The sequence below is a fragment of the Salvelinus sp. IW2-2015 genome, linkage group LG27 (assembly GCF_002910315.2).
Source record: "Salvelinus sp. IW2-2015 linkage group LG27, ASM291031v2, whole genome shotgun sequence".
Classification (NCBI taxonomy): Eukaryota; Metazoa; Chordata; class Actinopteri; order Salmoniformes; family Salmonidae; genus Salvelinus; species Salvelinus sp. IW2-2015.
The window spans coordinates 4565510-4585902 of NC_036867.1; the positions used below are offsets into that span (position 1 = coordinate 4565510).

Below are 20393 nucleotides of genomic sequence, written 5' to 3' on the forward strand. Positions count from 1 at the left end.
CAAACAGTAAGCCACATCCCTGTGTGTCAACTATTCAGCCCCCTCACACATCCCGGGCCGTGCGTTCCGATGGCCAAATGGTCACCAACCCTCTTCTGACACCAATGTAGCGAACCTGGGTTGCTGGTGTGAATGGCAAACATCATACGCATCATGCCAATAAGGTTAACCCACTTTGTGGGAATTGTAATGTGTCTCATATTTAGCTGAAATATTTTTTAAGTTGCCTGTTATTAAATCACAAATCACTCTAGGTATAAATTCAACAATGGGTGGACCTCAATATTAAATGTATTTTCATCCTTTCCTTCAACTAAACTGATCTGAAAACAGGTGAAAGCTAAATGAATTCCTGATAACTCGTTCCTATTCATGAATTGGGTTTGAGTTTCGAACAGGCCTGTCCGGCCAAACCAGTTAAGATGAGGAAGATGTGACAAGGAGAAGAAGCCACTTTCTACTGTTGATATTGGCCCCATGTATACCAAATTATCACATCAATTGGATACCACGAAATTGGGGGGGAAAAGGGGGGGYAAAAATATATCAAGTGTAGTATTCCATTGAGACCACATGGTGGCCATATCGGAGAGGCTGGGACTTTAATTATGATGATGACTGCAGATCATAAGAGTGAACTAGGGCCGCCATATGTTGGCCATTGTAGAAGGATTGTGAACTGAATCAGTCTAAAGCTTATTAGCTGGTGAATATGATGGTGTAACGTCAAGAAAATATAATACTTACACATTTACTCAATTATAGGTCAGTCGCTTCCTCATGCTGCTGCCACAACGTAAACACAGCCATGTGACAATTCGGAGCTGCGCGCAAAGCTTGACGCACCCACTGGCACTGGTCCCACGATGAGCCCGAGCTGGTACCAGTGGCCACTGGCCAACCAACGTGCATGCGTACTTGTCTCTCCACTGTGAAGCGTGAACCCATCAAATCCTTTCTGGGAACGTCTGCATTGGCATTATAATACGACCTTCCTTGTTTCAATTGTGGATTTACTCTTGCAGTTTGTTGTCGTTTGAAATATCAGCGCGTGTCATAAGCCACCCAGAAGGGAAGGCTACATTTTATGCCAAGTGAATCGCATTCTGCGCGGTGTATTTTTTTGTCAGGTCTGATATATCCGATCTCAAGCCGATAACTTTCATCAACACACGAGTTGAGTGGAGGAGCACATTAATGCGTACAGTACACGGACCTACTTGCCATAAGGACATCTGTCAGAATCAAAATAATGTTTTTGCAGTGATTGTTTTGGTATCATTTACCACACTTCCACTGTTGCCAGTCTATCTAGCACCAGAGTAGCCAAAGTAACGCTTTTTAAAAACGATTGAATGAGTCCAGTTGTTTAGAGAATTCTAGAAAAATATGGGAAGCACAGCAAATGACTCCAAGAAGAGAGACGTGAAGACACCTAGAAAGAAGAGGACGCTTCGATTGAACATGCCCGTAAGTTTTTGTCTTCAGACATATTCATTGGGGCGAAATGATAGCCTATTTACTATTTATGTTCGCTCGTGCTCTGAAGTTGGGCATGTGGCCTACACGTGGGCGGGGTTGTGGTACGTGTTTCCTTCAGTGAAAGATACTGTTGCGACATTGTTTTGTTCTTCATAGTGTTACTTTTGAATGTGTATACAATAAATCCGCGGTAAAGAATGCCTGGCTCGGAATCTGTGGCATATGTCATGCAGAAAATAGATTAACACAACACACATGCTTAGTTATCTCCATATTTATGGGGTTAGCCCAGTTGTTTGCGTTGAGATTCCTGTCTTCATGCTGAGTGTAGGTTACATTTTATGAACCATATTCAATTTATGTTTACAGCATGCACAAAGCCTTTGTTTCTTTTCAGGGCCATTATAATAATAATATATTTTCAGGGCCATTATAATAATAATATTAATTCTATAGCCATCGTGACATAACTCGGTAGTAGTATACTCAAGAGGTTTTCAGAGCTTCCTCTTCGGCTGTAGGAGAGAGAATATAACATCTGTATTCAGTTTGAGGTCAGCAGTCATCGTGAGTCATTCCAAGTCAGTATGATATCAGCTAGACCAACGGCACTGCACATATATCCTGTAATTACACGGTTTACTGCTGATGTGACCGGTGACAATAGTTAGTGGAGATACTAGGGATCATGCCTCATGATGTGAATACTAATAGGCAATCGATATCATTACTCACATATTCATGTGCACACACAGACACATACATTTACTTATGTGGAGATATATGCTGTCATTATTGTCAGTGATATTGCTGTTATGCAAAATCCCAGCCCTTGAGAAGAGGGATGACCTTCAAATCAGTGATGTTGATGTTAAGGCAAATTCACATCATGGAACATTCTGTGATTTAGGGCCATTCCTCATGGATCTCCAAGCTCACCATGTGTTATAAAGGAAGTGGTCACAGACAGTTTATAACCAATGACCTGCTGGGCATCCATCTGCACTCCCTCAACAAGATGGTGTTTTATTTTTGGAGCAAAAGAGCAGAAGGCCTGATTCCAAATTGACAAGGCTCTGCTCTTTCTGCCCTTGTGGCCTGCTTCTCAGCGATCTGAAATGGTTGTCCTTGTAGAACTACAGTGTAATTAATGTACAGTAGATCACTTCATCTCTACATTTTGTATACAAAGCTCTGCTGCACAAGCTTCGAACATATCTCACTTCTCTATTAACATAGAAAAATACGGGGCACCAAACCCGCTCACAGGGTTGGTTAACTCTTGAGGTCCTTTGTGTCTCTACCAACCTAAGTAAAGCAGCCTTCAACTTGAATACGCCCCATGTTTAGAATAATTTACAAACCTCCTTACATCTTGAACCCCTGGTGCCAATAGGTCAGTTTAGAACACGGCTGAGGGATGAATTCACTGAGGTTTTGCAAGGTCTTGTGGTTGATTTATGGTGGTGTATTAGGTTTTGGTTGATTGTGGTAGTTTATTATTGTGTGGTTATTTAGTGTTGTGGGTGATTGTGGTGGGTTATTATCGTGGTGGGTTATTATTGTTGTGGTTTATTGTGGTGGGTTATTAGTGTTGTGGTAGATTGTGGGGGTTATTAGTGTTGTGGTTGATTGTGGGTGGTTTAGTGTTGTGGTTTATTGTGGTGGGTTATTAGTTGTTGTGGTTTATTGTGGTGGGTTATTAGTGTTGTGGTAGATTGTGGTGGGTTTAGTTAGTGTTGTGGGTATTGTGGTGGGTTATTAGTGTTGTGGGTTTATTAGTGGTTTGTGGTTTATTGTGGTGGGTTATTAGTGTTGTGGTGGTGTTATTAGTGGTGTTGGTTGTGGTAAGATTGTGGTGGGTATTAGTGTTGTGGTTTATTGTGGTGGGTTATTATGTTGTGGTTTATTGTGGTGGGTTATTAGTGTTGTGGTTTATTGTGGTGGGTTATTAGTGTTGTGGTTGATTGTGGTGGGTTATTAGTGTTGTGGTGGGTTATTGTGGTGGGTTATTAGTGTTGTGGTACATTGTGATGGGTTATTAGTGTTGTGGTTTATTGTGGTGGGTTATTAGTGTTGTGGTAGATTGTGGTGGGTTATTTGTGTTATTACTGTATCCTGCGATATTTTTTTTTGCTGTTTTATGGATTTATTGAACTATGTTTGAGAGTTGTTTGTTCTCAGTGCACCATTGCAAATGAGACTATGGTCTCAATTGGGCTCCCCTGAATAAATAATAACTTTAGTAATGGTGTACCAAGCTCACTAGAGAGCTACTAAGATGGAGGGAAGAGGGCTTTATTGGATTAGGGAAGAGAGCTTGGCTTGGAATTAATCCATATTCTTCAGCTCTTCTTCTTGTTAGGTTGTTTCTGGACAGGGCCTATATGTGCGCCAGATCACCGACCTTTGGCCATACCCTTCAGACAAGCTTGACGAGTTCTACAGGTACTTGTGATGTTTTTACCTGACGTCCAAGGACTGTCACACCTGGTAGTGATAAGGAAAAGTCATAGAATTCCATTGGTCAGGAATCTGATGCTCAATTATTATTGGTGATGACAATAGATGTTCCCACCGTTTCAATCTATCTTATCTTCCTTTGTGCCACTATGCTATTTCTATGACATGCCAAGATAAATGTACAAAACCAAATGTCCTACATTTGTGGAAACGGTAACAAGCTCTGCCCTGTTCACATAGACATGGGAAATTGTTTCCTTTTGTGTTTATCGTTGAATAACAACAAAAAACCTCCATTTGAATAGGTCTGCCTGCGTATCCCCTCTTCCATACGTGTAGGTCTACTTATAATGTCCAACTGTAGTGCAGTATGTTGACCAAACAAATGCAGGAGTGTTGATTTTGAGAAGTTACACACTGATTTGTGTGATTCACTGTTACGTTAGATTGCCTCATATTGACTCAGATGCCGTTAAGCCTGCTTGACACAAAAGACAAGGTCACTCTTGGGTTTATGTCAGTTCTATAGTGTAGGCGTAAAGAATTCCCCTCTTTCTCTATCATGTGCGATGCTGGGCAACGGGTTTTATACGTGACACCAGACATGCTTAGGAGACAGTGGATCACCATACATCCTTACAACTAGTGATAGTAATCTGATTTGTATTTTATCCATATAGCTATTTTTGAAATACCACTGGCACATACATTTAGCCTACAACATATCTGAGGTATGTTTTCTTAATTTGCAGGGGTATGCTTATGTGGTTTGTGACTGCTGGGTGGATATGGTATGGCTCGGATAGGAGGGGAAGCAGTGATGTGTCTTACAATGGAACATGTTGGCAACGTTTACTCTCTTTGTTTTCTGCTGCTGGTGATTTTAAGCTAGGAGCAGACAGAGAAAGGGTTATATTTCTTATTAATTGTGATGATAGTAGTATTGATCAGGCTTTGCACAGTGCTGTTGTGTTTTTGGAGTGGAGTAGTTGTTTGGTAGGAGCATGGGTTATCTCCATTGGTCAATATTTAGGCTACTATTGACAGACTGATAATGCACGCCTTGTGAATCAGATGCAAATTTCAGGAGATGCCCATTTTACATTTTGTCTGGATAAAAATGTAGATGTGCTTTTCACCTTTTGCTCCTTCTTACATGTTTTCGTTATTCTATTGAAAGGAAAAAACTTGTTCTAATAGAATGAATGCATGTACACATTTACTTCTCTGATCATACAATTCTCTGTCATACAGTATAAGAGTACATATCAAAAGTATGTTGAAAAATAGATACATGGCTGTATACGTACATATACGCTCCCCATGGACAATGAGTCCACAATGGATCATGGTGACAATAATTACCTCTCTTTTGTTGTATTGTGTCTTGACAATAGGCTGGTGCAGTGTTTATGGCCGTGCCTCTGTGCAAATACTTGTGTAAATTTGGAACGGTGTAATGTTGATTCTGTGTTGTTGTTGGGTTAATTTGCATTGGAAAACATTTGACTGCACAAAATACTTTAGTTTTTTAAGTATTTTTTTTAAGGCGTGTGTGACGAATCCTTTTGTAAAGAGACCTTTGAAGTTCAGGGACTCTCGCCCCCAAAGCGAGGGATGGCGTTCAATTACAATTGATAATGAATATATGTTGTACTGAAAGGCTGTAGGCTATTTTGTAATCCAAGGTTTTGTTTTCCATACCCGCTGGTATTCCTGTCAGTTCCATTTTAACCAACACAGTGAGGTATGTATGTGTAGCAGATGACGCAGGGGGCTTATCTGCAACTCCCTCTTCCTCTGTCTGTGTGCGGAAGAGGAAATGTGTTTGTCTGTATTGATAGACTTTACGGAAAGATGGACCTGTTTGTTTTTTTTCTTCCAGATGTTAGCAATTGCGTACATGTATATTAGTTTCTCATTGTGTTTTGGAGCTATCATTTCTAGTTTGAGGTATCTTATTAACGTAATGTGCTTGAATGTATTTTTTTTACGGGCCTGCCAACTAATTGGTAGTTTAGTCAGTTAAGGTAGCATTAATGCGTTGGTTACGTGCATGATAATAGCATGTCCTTACAGGATGCAATTAAATAAGATGTCATATGGAGGAAATTGAGAACTATGGATTAGACAATTATGGACTATTTGTCTYATGGGAAATAATATTGTATGTTCTCATGTTGTAGATGTTCAAACCAAGGTCAAGGTTGTGCCATTTATACTTAGCCTGGGGAATTCAACCTAAAATCCCAATGGAGATACATGCATCTTGTTGGAATGTTCCATTTGTCCTGGACAAAGATTCCCATGTAACTACACATCATGAGGTACAGTGATGCTATTGGGGCAAAAAAGTTACAATGTATTATATTATGGGCTCCCGAGTGGCACAGCGGTCTAAGGCACTGCATCTCAGTGCAGTACCTGGTTTGAATCCAGGCTGTATCACATCCAGCCATGATTGGGAGCCATGATTGGGATCCAGCACAATTGGCCCAGTGTCGTCCGGGTTTGGCCGGAGTAGACCGTCATTGTAAATTAGAATTTGTTCTTAACTGACTTGCCTAGTTAATWAAAAAATGTGACCAATTTAGATATGTGTATGTCTTTCGTTTCACTAGTGTGTCAATATATATTTATGTTGGCTGTAATACATTAGTTCAATAAATACCTTATACAGTGCAGTGGTGAGACATTTCGATAATCGACAATGCCATGTCTTAAACAATGCCTGGTTAATGCTTGTTGGGTAAAGGATACCTGCACATTAGTTGTCTGACAAAAAAATAGGTCAGTAAGTGCTGAATTGTCTTGCTTTCAACAAATGCTCAGGTTTTCAGTGATAAAATATGCATTGCCATAAAAATAGATCTAGTTTTATGCATGTATGCCAGTTAAAATCATGAGTGGTCAAAGTAAGGTCAATGGGAGTGATAATAACACATGGCAGCTTTTCCTTGTGTTTAATCAAAAACAGTATTTTGGAGAATCCATCTGTGATGACATTATTGTTTCTTTGCTATGGGGTTTGGCTTGGGGGGAAAGGGGTCATCCTCTGACTACARAAAAAATGTCAGATTGGAACCAAGTCAAAATCTTCAGGTATATTCTTCTGTTCAACGGAATGCACTCTTCGAATTTGCTATCTCCAGAACATTCAGATATAGACCTACATCCTACACAGTGTTTCACAGTTGTAAAGCCCAAAGTTATGGAAACACTGAGATGATGATACAAATTCTGCTTGAGGAACAAGTGTTGAGAAAGCTACTATAGGAGGAGCATTGGAGTCTCTGCCTGATTTTGAATTTTCCTCAGAACAACATCCGAAACAGAACAGTGGGTTCTTCATAGAACATCTGTGGACTTTGATACAGTGTGGTGTGATTGACTCAGGGTTTAAAATACTTATGAAGAATTCGAGGCGAGGTTTGTTCAGCTTAAACTGTTTGGAGGTTAAACAATCGGCGTCTATTAATAGCTTTTACCCACAATAAACAAAGGTGGCAGTTTGAACTTGAAAGGCTTGACGGACAAAATGCATTGCCCACAGCGCAGTCTGTTTTTTTCTTATCAATGTCTTCCAAACTAGCAAGTGAGTTAGTATTCAAAGAAGGAGACTCTTTCTCGGAGAATGACACATCTAGGCTGGCAAATGAAAGGGTTCGTTAAAAAAACAGAGGAACTCAAAAGAATAGAGTCTGGGCATAATTGAAACCAATGATGGAATGGAGTTGAAGCAATTATTTTAAATGAAGGCATTTCCCCTTCAATAACTACAGCTCATGAACATAATGTGGGTCGTGTGTTTTTCAAAGCACTCAACCGATTTTGATTTCATCCACCAAAACTGTATGAAAGCATCCAAGTCTTCATAAGCCCCACATAGATGCTTCACAAATTATTCATAAGTACATTCATACTTTATAAAGGGTGACATAAAATTTACCAAATAGGGTTTGGCCGATTTTATATGATTAAATCCAATATCATGATATTTGACTATGACAATATATTGTGAAGTGCAAGACGAATAATCGTGATGTTCAAGACTACTATTTGAACTTTACAACTTTAGGCTGTATCAATATGTTGAAAATTAAGTCTAACTAAGCTTTATTTTTTTTGCCATACTAAGATTATTTAATAAGATTGTGACAATATTACAGTAAATAAGCACAAATTGCACTGTTTGGAATTATCTAGTTATTACCGGTGCAGAATGATTATATCGGATATCACGATATTTGGAGTAGCATATCTTAGAAGAGGTCTCCCAAATATCACCCAACCCTATAAAGCCAAATGTGGCCTAACCCTATTCTCAACCTTAGTGTTGTTTCGGAGTGATATTTGTTTCGGAGTGATATCTGAAGCATTTATAGAGCCCCGACAAAAGGCTTTTTACAAAGGCTTAATTAAAAACGTATGTTTAGTTTCAAGTGGGACCATTATTTTACAGTAACTGTCATGCCTGTGAATTGTTGTTGTTCGTTCATGCCACAGATTACATTATATTGACCAGATACTCAAGTGGCAACTCTAACAATGAAAATAAATGTCTTAAAAATGGAAGGCAGTCGGGAGGAGGCAAGAACAGGTGGGACTATTCTTGCCTCTTCCTCTCTGACTGGYCGTATCAAGCATGGCCAGAGAGGAAGAGCGGGATCACTAGGCCCAAAATCTGTCGTTTCCAGTAGGTGGCTTCTTATTTCACCGAGCAAGGGGCTCACCAAGCAAGGAGTTTTTGTATGGAGGTCAATGAGAGAGTGTTGAATTTGGTTAACAAAAAATGCAATGGTTTATTTGCTACGTGTGACTTTTTTGATCAACTAGAAGTTTCGCAAGGATTAGATTGTTACCAGTGGACTGATATAAGTAGGACACGTGTTGTGCCTGTTGTTCACACGTGTATCTGCCGTCTCATTGGCTAAAATGGTCCCACTTGATCTTGCCTCCTCCATATTGCCTTCCATTTTTGAATACATGTATTTTCATTGTTAGAGCTGCCAATAGAGTATCTGGTCAATATAATGGATAATCTGTGGCATGAAAGAACAATAAGAATCTGTTGATGATTGACAGACACTGCTCCTCCTACCTCTGTAACCGTGCATTCCTCATAATGAAAAGCTCACCTCTCAAATTGAAGAGAGACATCACAACATGGAAACGCTGACTCCAAATAGAAGCCCCATAGCTTGAATGTGATCTCCGCCTCCACATAATTATTGCCATTACTCAATGCAAGCATTGCAATTTTGAATATTCGAGGTGTGTTTGTTATTTTTTTCTAGACATAGCCTATTACTTGCACCAACTTTTCATGATATAATGTGTGAATTCTATAGTTTAATTTTGAATTAAAAAAGCATGGGGTCATTGCCCATAGTGTTCCTGTTGTTCAAGCGTCCCCAAGCTTCACAGCCGAAACAGTTCGGAAGAGTTTGTAAGCTTCACAGCCGAAACAGTTCGGAAGAGTTTGTGCATATATTATGATTACATTTTGTTKGTTTTTGTTAGTTCTGGACTTCAATTATGATTTTTTTCGGCTGTTCGGGCACACTGCGTTTTTTATAGAGGCAAGCCGAAGTTCAGAGCCGAAGTCTACGCCCCTTCGTCTGTGATTGGTCAGCAGTAGGGATTCTTCAATAAAGTCTTTGTTGTCATTACCGAGAGACGACTCGTTTTCATGCAAATTTTTTCTTTAAGAAATACTGCACCAAACATCTTAGATGTAAAATTGCGCGACTAAGATGTACTCAGTAAAAACGTCAAGATTAATGATAGATTTCTTGAGTTATTTTAAATTAATTCTGACTATTCTGAAGAAATGTATACTGGCTACAGTGTTTCAAAATGGACAGACAGTACTATTGCCGCTTTTTTCTCGTTTTTGAAGCGGAGTTTTTTTAAGGGAGCATGTGAGCACACTCGTTCGGTTCAGCCGAACAGAAGCATGCTGACGCCTTAACAACAGCCACACTATACGATAAAGTCTCAACATTTCTGTCAGAGCCTACGACTCCACGCAGTGGTACTTAATCAGCAGATCTACACCCTGTCACGATGAACGAGCAAAGACGTCCGACAATTGTTTTCAGACCTAAGAATTTGCCCACAATGTAAAATTTGTCTGGGACTGCAAAATCAAGGCATTAGACGGTTACAATTGTACAGTCTGCGGGCCTTAGCCAGTTATCCATTAGCTGAGTCATCCAACTACACTCAACCATAGAGAAGAGTAGGACAGAGGAACAGGGATTGATGGAGGAGGGGGGGATGAGGAGGACTAAGATCCTTTATCTCTCTCCCCTATGAGGTTCATCAAATAGGATTTGTAAGCGCTTGAGGCAGCACTTTTGTTGACTATCTCATTACAGCATAGCTAAATACTCATTATGCAACACTGGACTAGCCTTGCGCTCAGGGAAAGGCTACTGTTTAGGCAGCTAGACTTTGAGTTGTGATTTTTAGAGCTCAAACAGATTAGCATCACTGGCGATTGGTTTTTCTCTCGATACTGAAAGGCAGGTTTTTTTTCCAGACTCTGCTTTTCAAGGCTGGAGGAGGAAGGTCAAAGTGAGCTCCGATCTTGGGGGAAGGAAGTTTTTCTTCACTTGCCATTCTCCTCTTGCCTGCACGTAGATAAGAACAGGCAGTGGTTCAGAAACATATGCACGGCAGAGGGGATTTTGCTGGTTGTTCTGCACTTTGGGAGTAAAGGTAAATTAAAAAGTGTGTGTGTTGGACTGGAGTTGGGTTTGTGTTCTAAACTGAAGACATGCGAAGAGGAGATGGTGATTGGAATGAGAAGAGAAATCAAAGTCCTGTGGGGAATATTTGTTACAAGGTTCTATTTGTTACTTTTTGCTTCGAATATGTAGTAGCTGGATCCACTGTAGTAGCTGGATCCACTGTAGTAGCTGGATCCAATGATGCAATTTCCAATTTTCCATTCATTTCAATACGTATAATTGTTTCTCCCACTATGTTGTAAACCAGGGGTGGGGAATATTGCCCTACAAGGGCAGGATTAAGTGCAGGCTTTTGTTCCAACAAAACAGTAACACAGCTGATCCCAGGATCTACAGATGGAAATATTTACAGAAATGTTGATTGATGTACATTGTCAATTTTACATGACATTTTTCGAATCAATGTCTTGGTTAAAGACTGATTAGTTGATTAGTAGAAGTGGAATGAAAACACAAACACACTGATTCCCAGGGTATTTCATTTAAAAAAAAAGTTGCATTATCTACAATCGTTTAATTGTGAAGGTATTTTTAAATAAGCATGTGATACAATGTGCAAAATAATAAAATCCGGACTAAGAACTATGTTAATGCATTTATTATCAGTGTGTAGACTTTTAGGAAAACTAAGTGCACAGTATACAATTCAAGCCTTTCCCGGATTTCATTTGGCCTTCAGCGGAGTGGTCGAACTTGGAATTGTATCTTGGGCTGTCCTATTTCTGTTTTAAGAGTGTGTACTGTAGACCACAGACAACAAGAGGGGGTCTGGCACAGGCATCAAGGTTCAACTGACAAACACTGTCTCTAGATTTGAGATAAAGATGAGGTTGGATCTTGAATGAGTGCAAGGTCAACCAATCTGGACCAGCTGGGAACAGCATGTCGTGTGGTTAAGATCGCCTGGTCCCGAGTCTGTTTGTGCTGTATTGCAAACTGTTTATGGCCCTGGACCACTCTGGCAAGACAGCACAAATAGATCTGTGATCAGGGTTAAGATGCACACACTCCAAATATGGTACAGTGGCCTTGTGTGTGTGTGTGTGATACACATTTTCATTTGTTTAATTTTGGATGGACTTCTTAGCCGAGATACTTGAAAAAAATATATGGTTAGAGGGGGGGAAAAGAGGGGGGGATTGGAGTAAGAATGAGACAGAAGTGAACAGTAGGATGACAGAGGATGTTTCCCAATATGTTGAATTGATTCAATTCCTCATTATCCTTTCTGTAATAACCACTAATAGATTAAAGTACCTAGTTGATTTCATATTTTTATTTCCTTTTTAGCCCTTTCCTCATGCCAACTAGGGTAAGAAATGATTAAAGACTTTTAGGATGTGGCCAGAGAGCCACTAGCGCTGAAGTTCATCTTTATGGCCGTGATGTCACCGACACTAACGATCTGTAGGATTTATGAGGTCATCATTCATTTGTGGCTGTCATCATTGATGCAATTGGGTAAGGGGCTGGCATTTATGCACATGGTTGGTTCACTCAAGATTGGACCTGTCAGTCAGTTGTTATCGGCAACAAGGAGGGATTTGTATTTAGGAAAGATTTGTTCTCCTGACACAATTCTAACCATTGAGTGGTAAGAATGTTTCTCAAGTCCTACAGTGCATTCGGAAAGTGCTCAGACCCCTTGACTTTTTCCACATTTTGTTATATTACAGCCTTATTCTAAAATGGATTAAATTGTTTTCCCCCTCATTAATCTACACACAATACCACATAATAACAAAGCAAAAACAGGTTTTTAGACATTTTTGCAAATGTATTACGAATAAAAAACGGAAATATCACATTTACAGAAGTATTCAGACCCTTTACTCAGTACTTTGTTGAAGCAGAACTTTGTTGAATCCTCTCAAGCTCTGTCAGGTTGGATGGGGAGCGTTGCTGAGAGTCCTTTAGGTGCCTTTAGGCAAAAATCAAGCTGGCTGTCTTTTACTGAGGAGTGGCTTCCATCTGGCCACTACCATAAAGGCTTGATTGGTGGAGTGCTGCAGATATGGTTGTCCTTCTGGAAGGTTCTCCCATCTCCACAGRGGAACTCTGGAGCTTTGTCAGAGTGAGCATCGGGTTCTTGGTCACCTCCCTGACAAAGGCCCTTCTCCCCTGATTGCTCAGTTTGGCCGGGCTGCCAAGTCTAGGAAGAGTCTTGGTGGTTCCAAACTTCTTCCATTTAAGAATGATGGAGGCCACTGTGTTCTTGGGGCCCTTCAATGCTGCAGAAATGGTTTGGTACCCTTCCCCATATCTGTGCCTCGACACAATCCTGCTGTGGGTCTTATATAGACAGGTGTGTGCCTTTCCAAATAATGTCCAATCAATTGAATTTACCACAGGTAGACTCCAATCATGTTGTATAAACATCTCAAGGATGATCAATGGAAACAGGATGCCCCCGAGCTCAATTTCGAGTCTCATAGCAAAGGGTCTGAATACTTATGTAAAAAATAAATTTGTCATTATGGGGTATTGTGTGTAGATTGATCAGAGGTTGTAACATAACAGAATGTTGAAAAAGGGAAGGGGTCTGAATACTTTCCGAATGCACTGTATACACTGAACAAAAATATAAACACAACGTGCAACAATTTCAAAGATTTTACTGAGTTACAGTTCATATAAGTAAATCTGTCAATTTAAATAAATTCATTAGGCCCTAATCTATGGATTTCACATGACTGGGAATACAGATACTATATGCATCTGTTGGTCACAGATACCTTGTATGGGCGTGGATCAGAAAACCAGTCAATATTTGGTGTGACTACCATTTGCCTCATGTAGCGCGACACATCTCCTTTGCATAGAGTTGATCCGGCTGTTGATTGAATGTTGTCCCACTCCTCTTCAATGGCTGTGCAATGTTGCTGGATATTGGTGGGTACTGGAACACGCTGTTGTACACGTCGATCCAGAGCACCCCAACCATGTTCAATGGGTGACATGTCTGGTGAGTATGCAATTGTGTTCGCTGTCCATAGCTTATGCCTCCCCATACCATAACCCCACCACCAACATGGGGCACTCTGTTCACAACATTGACATCAGCAAACCGCTTGCCCACACGATGCCATACACACTGTCTGCCATCTGCCCGGTACAGTTGGAGATGGCTTACGGTAGAGAAATGAAAATGAATTTATCTGGATATTGCATCCAATTGCATGCTCCCTGAACTTAAGACTGTGGCATTGTGTTGTGTGACCAAACTGCACATTTTAGAGTGGCCTTTGATTGTCCCCAGCACAAGGTCCACCTGTGTAATTATCATGCTGTTTAATCATCTTCTTGATATGCCACACCTGTCAGGTGGATGGATTATCTTGGCAAAGGAGAAATGCTCACTAAAAGGGATGTAAAGAAATGTGTGAACAACATTTCAGAGAAATAAGATTTATGTGTGTATGGAAAATTTGTGGGAGCTTGGGACCACTACATGTTGCGTTCATATTTTTGTTCYGTGTACAAGGGGTACCAGTACAGAGTCACTGTGCCAGGGTACGAGGTAATTGAGGTAGATATGTACATATAAAGTTACAGATAGTAAACAGTAGCAGCAGTGTATGTGATGAGTCGATGCAAATAGTCCGGGTAGCTATTTAACTAACTAACGTCTACCACTCACCTTATGGCTTGGTGGTAGACGTTGTTCAGGGTCCTGTTGGTTCCAGACTTGTTGCATTGGTTCCACTTGGCATACGGTAGCAGAGAGAACAGTCTATGACTTGGACCAACACTTTACATGTTGCGTTTATATTTTTGTTCAGTGTAAATGAACTATTTTTATATATATAAACCGTTTCTAGTTAGAAGCTGAAATCAATGCCCTTGTTCTTTTTGTCTTGAGGTGTCAATTATTATTCTGGTCCCAGATCTGTGTGTGCTTTCATGCCAACTCCTATGGTCATTGGCGTGACAAGGCTGTACAAACAAATCTGGGACCAGGCTAGCCAAGTTAAAGCTTTCTGGAGAAGTGTTCAAGGCAGGTACTCCTTTTGGACTTGGCAGTGAAAGGAGAGAAGGATAGTTCCATTCGATGGAGTAAAATGATGACGGGTATCAGGGGAAACCATGACAGTTAGGTGGGGGAGAGATGAAAGGCAGTCACTTTCTCATGGAATTGGGTTTCAAAGAACCGGTTTTAACATTGCACATCTGAAGGTGATTGTTGGAGGTCATTGTCATTAACACAAACAAGATCTTGGGAACTGAGTGTGTGCTTCTAAAGTCAACTCTCTGATTTAGATGATCATAAAGATTATATTATTAGATACTGTATACTGTAAGTTTTTATGATGTTATATGCAGTAGATGCTTATGGAATCAAATGTTATGTTATACAAACGGTGGAAAAAGGATTCTGGCTTTGCTGATAAATTATTTGTGAAGGCAGTGTTTTCTTTGCGGGGGTGGTGGGAGGCGGGGCTGCCACGAGTCCAATACGAATGCCAATGTTTATCTAACGCCGGCGTTCTCTCTTTGATCTACAGGACCTCGGCTCGTTTGCCATGCCCTTCTTGGAGGGAGATGCCGACCATGTGGATAAGGCCGACATACAGAAGGTACAGTGATGTCCCAAGCCCGGCACACCCTCACCACTACCAGTGTGCTCTGGGAAAATATCAATATTTTTTTATATTTTCAGCTGTTCATATCGATTATTGAGAATCCAGCGATGGATGGGGTTCATTTATAGACTGATGGTCTAGTCTAGATGTGCTTCAGCCAACTCTTGTGTTTTTTCAACAATATAGTGATATAGTTGGCTACATTACTTACAGTTTGGGTCCAGGCTAGGGTTCATCACAAAGGCCATAATTTGGTCAGTGCTGTTTTGTGTGAGGGAAATGTCACCAATAGCCTCCTGCTGAGTGATTTTGCACTGTTGCGCAATAATGGCACATTTGACATTTAACTCTTATCCAGAGCGACTCATCCAGAGCGACTCATATAAATTAAAAGCATCCTCATCGCAATTAACATAGTTTTGATTAAAACCTTATCTTTTKATTTTCATCATTACCATATTAAAATGCCATCTCATAATTGTACGCCTACTGTAGCTCCAGCGGGGATTGCAGCACTGACATTGGCTTTTGGTCTCTATTTAAAGTCGGGGAATGGCCCTAACTTCACCCTGAGCTAAACCCCATGACACCTTTGATCGGATGAGTCCTCTGTGGGGATAATGGGGTGAGTCACACTGATGACATAAGCCGAGCCAGACCTGGCAATCAAGAGTTCTGGTGTGTCATCTGGTTAGAGCAGGACCTGAGAGTTTTGGTGCTGAGTCATCTGGTTAGAGCAGGGCCTGAGAGTTCTGGTGTTGACCAGTGGCGTAGCCAGAAATTAGTTGCCATGGGGCAAAGAGAAAAATGTGCAGTTTTATAGCTAATCTCATGCTATTCTGCAGATTTTGCCATGGGGCAGAGAGAAAATGTTGCGTTTTTAAAGGGAATTAAAGCAGGAAAATGGTTGTGTTGACTGTGATAAAAGCACTGGATTATGAGCTGTCTTGTTTGCTAAATTACAAATTAAATAGGTGCGTATAGCCATAGAAGCACAGTGACATTATGCCCCAATGCAGTCATATTCTTGGCRTGGCATATTGGTGTGGCTTTCAGTTAGTTCTTTTTGGCAACCCKTCCCGTGAGAGTGAATGTCATTCTGTTCTGTTATATTTGATCAAATCTGACTAACCCAGCTTGCTATGAATTCTATCTGATGGTGTTTGTATGTTTAGGTAAAAAGACAAATAATGTCCAGTTGGGAATACTAACTAGGTTTCCATCCAACCTTTTTATTAGTGTAAAGTAAACTCAGCAAAAAAATAAACGTCCTCTCACTGTTAACTGCGTTTATTTTCAGCAAACTTAACATGTGTAAATATTTGTATGAACTTAACAAGATTCAACTACTGAGACATAAACTGAACAAGTTCCACAGACATGTGACTAACATAAATGGAATCATGTGTCCCTGAACAAAGGGGGGTCAAAATCAAAAGTAACAGTCAGTATCTGGTGTGGCCACCAGCTGCATTAAGTACTGCAGTGCATCTCCTCCTCATGGACTGCACCAGATTTGCTGTTTTGCTTCTTGCTGTGAGATGTTACCCCACTCTTTCACCAAGGCACCTGCAAGTTCCCGGACATTTCTGGGGGGAATGGCCCTAGCCTTCACCCTCCGATCCAACAGGTCCCAGATGTGCTCAATGGGATTGAGATCCGGGCTCTTCACTGGCCATGGCAGAACACTGACATTCCTGTCTTGCAGGAAATCACACACAGAACGAGCAGTGTGGCTGGTGGCATTGTCATGCTGGAGGGTCATGTCAGGATGAGCCTGCAGGAAGGGTACCACATGAGAGAGGAGGATGACTTTCCTGTAACGCACAGCGTTGAGATTGCCTGCAATGACAACAAGCTCAGTCCGATGAGACACACCGCCTCAGACCATGATGGACCCTCCACTTCCAAATCGATCCTGCTCCAGAGTACAGGCCTCGGTGTAACGCTCATTCCTTCGACGATAAACGCGAATCTGACCATCACCCCTGGTGAGACAAAACCGCGACTCGTCAGTGAAGAGCACTTTTTGCCTGTCCTGTCTGGTCCAGCGACAGTGGGTTTGTGCCCATAGGTGACGTTGTTGCCGGTGATGTCTGGTGAGGACCTGCCTTACGACAGGCCTACAAGCCCTCAATTCAGCCTCTCTCAGCCTATTGCGGACAGTCTGAGCACTGATGGAGGGATTGTGCGTTCCTGGTGTAACTCGGGCAGTTGTTGTTGCCATCCTGTACCTGTACCGCAGGTGTGATGTTCGGATGTACCGATCATGTACCGGAAATGGCTACCTAAATATGATCCCCAATCAGAGACAACGATAAACAGCTGCCTCTGATTGGGAACCATATCAGGCCACCATAGAAATACAAAAACACCTAGATGACCCACCCAAGTCACTATCACGGCCCAACCAACACAGAGAAAAAACAGCTTACTATGGTCAGGGCGTGACACAGACTTTTATCCGCAACATAGTGTCGTCCGGGTTTGGCCGAGGTAGGCCGTCATTGTAAATAATAATTTGTTCTGAACTGACTTGCCTAGTTAAATAAAGGTTAAATAAAAAATAAAAAGTACATTTTGATGGAATGACATCTCTGGTGGGAAAATGCTCATATTGTTTTTATGCAGATTTTAAAATATTCAAATGAAAATACGTCGCCAATTAGATGGAAACCTAGTTAGTGACAAGTAAAGAGCATAATATATATTTTATTTATTTGATTGGGTGGGCCTGGCTCCCAAGTGTGTATGCCCCTGGTGCTGACGAAGGTGGCCTTGATCTAAACCTTCACACGCAAACTCACAAGACTCACTTGCACAATCTGATATGTGCATGTGCATGCACACGCACTGTACATTTTCAAATTAAGAATGTGGCAGAGACGTCATCAGGAGACATGTTACAGCAGGCCTACCTGTCAATGAAGGGACTGTATATTTCCCTGTTGCCATGCGGAGATGGATGTCTCTACATTTGGCATTGTTCCCAATCTAATCAATAATCTCATTCACACCTGATTGTGCAAATGGCAGTGTCCTCATTTAAGTGTTTCCATTATTATTCTTAATTGGATAAAGCTACACTCTGTTCTAATAACCTGGTTTTGAATGAAGTCTTTAACTCTTTGTGTTGTTGAACCTACTTTTATAGACTGTCATCCATTAACAATGTATTGGCAGTCTATCCCCTACATTATGTTCCAGACTGGGGGTAAAAGCTTCAAAGAAACAGCTTCAAAGAAACATCCTAGCACCAATAGGATCAATTGAAATCAATAGAAGCCAAACTATTTTAAGTGGATGGCAAAAGAGGTCTTGCCGGTACAATGCTGGATGAAACACTGTTGTATGGTAGACCTATACATTTCCTGCTCCATTGTTTTGTTGCCTGAGSGAAGGTGCGTGCGTTGGAATGTTAACAACAGAAAGAGCACTGCCAGTGGTTCCCTTCTAATGCAGTGTTTGTTTGGCTCAAGAGTTAGGTCTTACCTCAGACAGAATCTTCTCTGTCGCCCTGCGTCTCTCACCTTGGAGCATGAAGGTCGGACCCTTTTTTCCTGGTTTTGTAGCAGAAGCTACAGGGCCGACAGTGAATCAGGAAAAAAACAAGATAACCAGTGAAGGCTGTTGAAAAAGATAAGCTGATAGCTTTCAAGGAAATGGAGTGTAGTAGATCACATTTATTCATTTCCCTTTGTTGATTTCCTCCCAAGATTTTAGTACATTTAGTACGTATCCTGTTTTATTCCCATACTGACTGTTGTACCCCGAGTTGCTGAACTGTACATGATACAGAATAATAAGTTTATAGTAAATAAAGCCCAAGCATTGTTTCTCATATTTTTCCAGATTGTTATTTTCCCAATCAGACTAGCTCTGAAAAAGATCTGATGTGAAAAGATCTGATATGATWGGTCAAAAGACCAATTAGTGGAAGAAATATCAGAATTGGGCTTCCTGCGTCAAGGCAGCCCTAGTGGCTTACATTCCAAAAGTAGCACTACAAGAATGAGCAGTCCATTCAAACTACACTCACCTTTTCTTGATAACATTTTCTTCATATGTATAATTTTAKATTTCTACATTCTTACTGCATGGCTTAAAAGCTTTGTATATGATTTGATACAACGCTGAAGCCATCTGTGTCCATATGCATATTCATATTTATAAAGGTTGAATCACTCCTCACATTGATTATGCTGGGTGAATCGTCTCAGCAGCCTTTGGCTCTCATCTGATAATAATAATGGACTATATTTGCCCTCAAGTCAAAACTGCTTGAACGTTTGTAATTATTCAGCGAAGACCTGAAATACATTTCTGGGAATCATCTTGATATTCCAGACACTTAGACAGTGAAACTACACTCTGCAACATATCACCTAGGGGAAAGCACAACAGACTGTTTTCATTGCATCTCTAACTCTATTGTTTACTGAAAGGAGCAAATTTCCAGTATTTTCTATCAGTTTTAAGCACAAATTCTTATTTACAATGACGGCCAACCCCAGACAATGCTGGGCTAATTGTGCGCCGCRCTATGGGACTCCCAATCACGGCCGTATGTGATGCAGCCTGGATACGAACCAGGTACTGTGACGCCTCTTGCACTGAGATGCAGTGTCTAGACCACTGCGCCACTCGGGAGCCTTACAGTAGACCTTTTTGGCACGTAAATTCAWATGTTCAATTATTTCAAGAAGGTCCCAGATTTTTTAAGGGTTCATAGTGTTACTAGTAACCAGTTTTCTATCTGACGAGGAAAACGTTACAAGGAACTTATAAATCAGGACAGTATACTTTTGACATTGAATCAATTATTTTGGCTTTGCAAAGTCCTGCCTTTGAGCATTGTAGATTGGACAACCCCATGCATGGCAAAGTGGTAGATAAAATCAAGAAAACATGTTCAACCTGGTTGTCTATCTCTTGAAATAGAGAATGGGAGCTATTTCCTCTCAACCAGGAATGACGTGAAATAAAAGTTAAGCCCCTTCCCTCTTCTCATTCGTCCTTGATAGGTTCCAGCTGTGTCTAATTTGAGAAGTCAAATGGCTATATTGAATTGTGCATTTTATGTACATTTGGCATGTTGCCACCAAAA

The 20393-nt window shown here is 40.8% G+C and overlaps 1 protein-coding gene across 5 annotated transcripts in view; it reads left to right on the plus strand.

Annotated features, from left to right (window-relative positions):
• The first annotated feature begins 882 nt into the window (after window positions 1–882).
• LOC111953401 (5'-AMP-activated protein kinase subunit gamma-1) overlaps window positions 883–20393 on the plus strand; it is a 108998-nt gene continuing 89487 nt past the window's right edge. Inside the window, exons 1-2 of one of the 5 annotated variants that reach the window (XM_070435606.1) lie at window positions 883–1470; window positions 15209–15280. In XM_070435606.1, coding sequence (XP_070291707.1) covers window positions 1390–1470; window positions 15209–15280 — 153 coding nt within the window. In that variant the 5' untranslated portion in view covers window positions 883–1389. Of the gene's footprint in view, window positions 1471–10213; window positions 10672–15208; window positions 15281–20393 lie in introns of those variants that run through there. The other 4 variants (XM_023972638.2, XM_070435605.1, XM_070435604.1 and 1 more) reach the window with 4 other exon arrangements.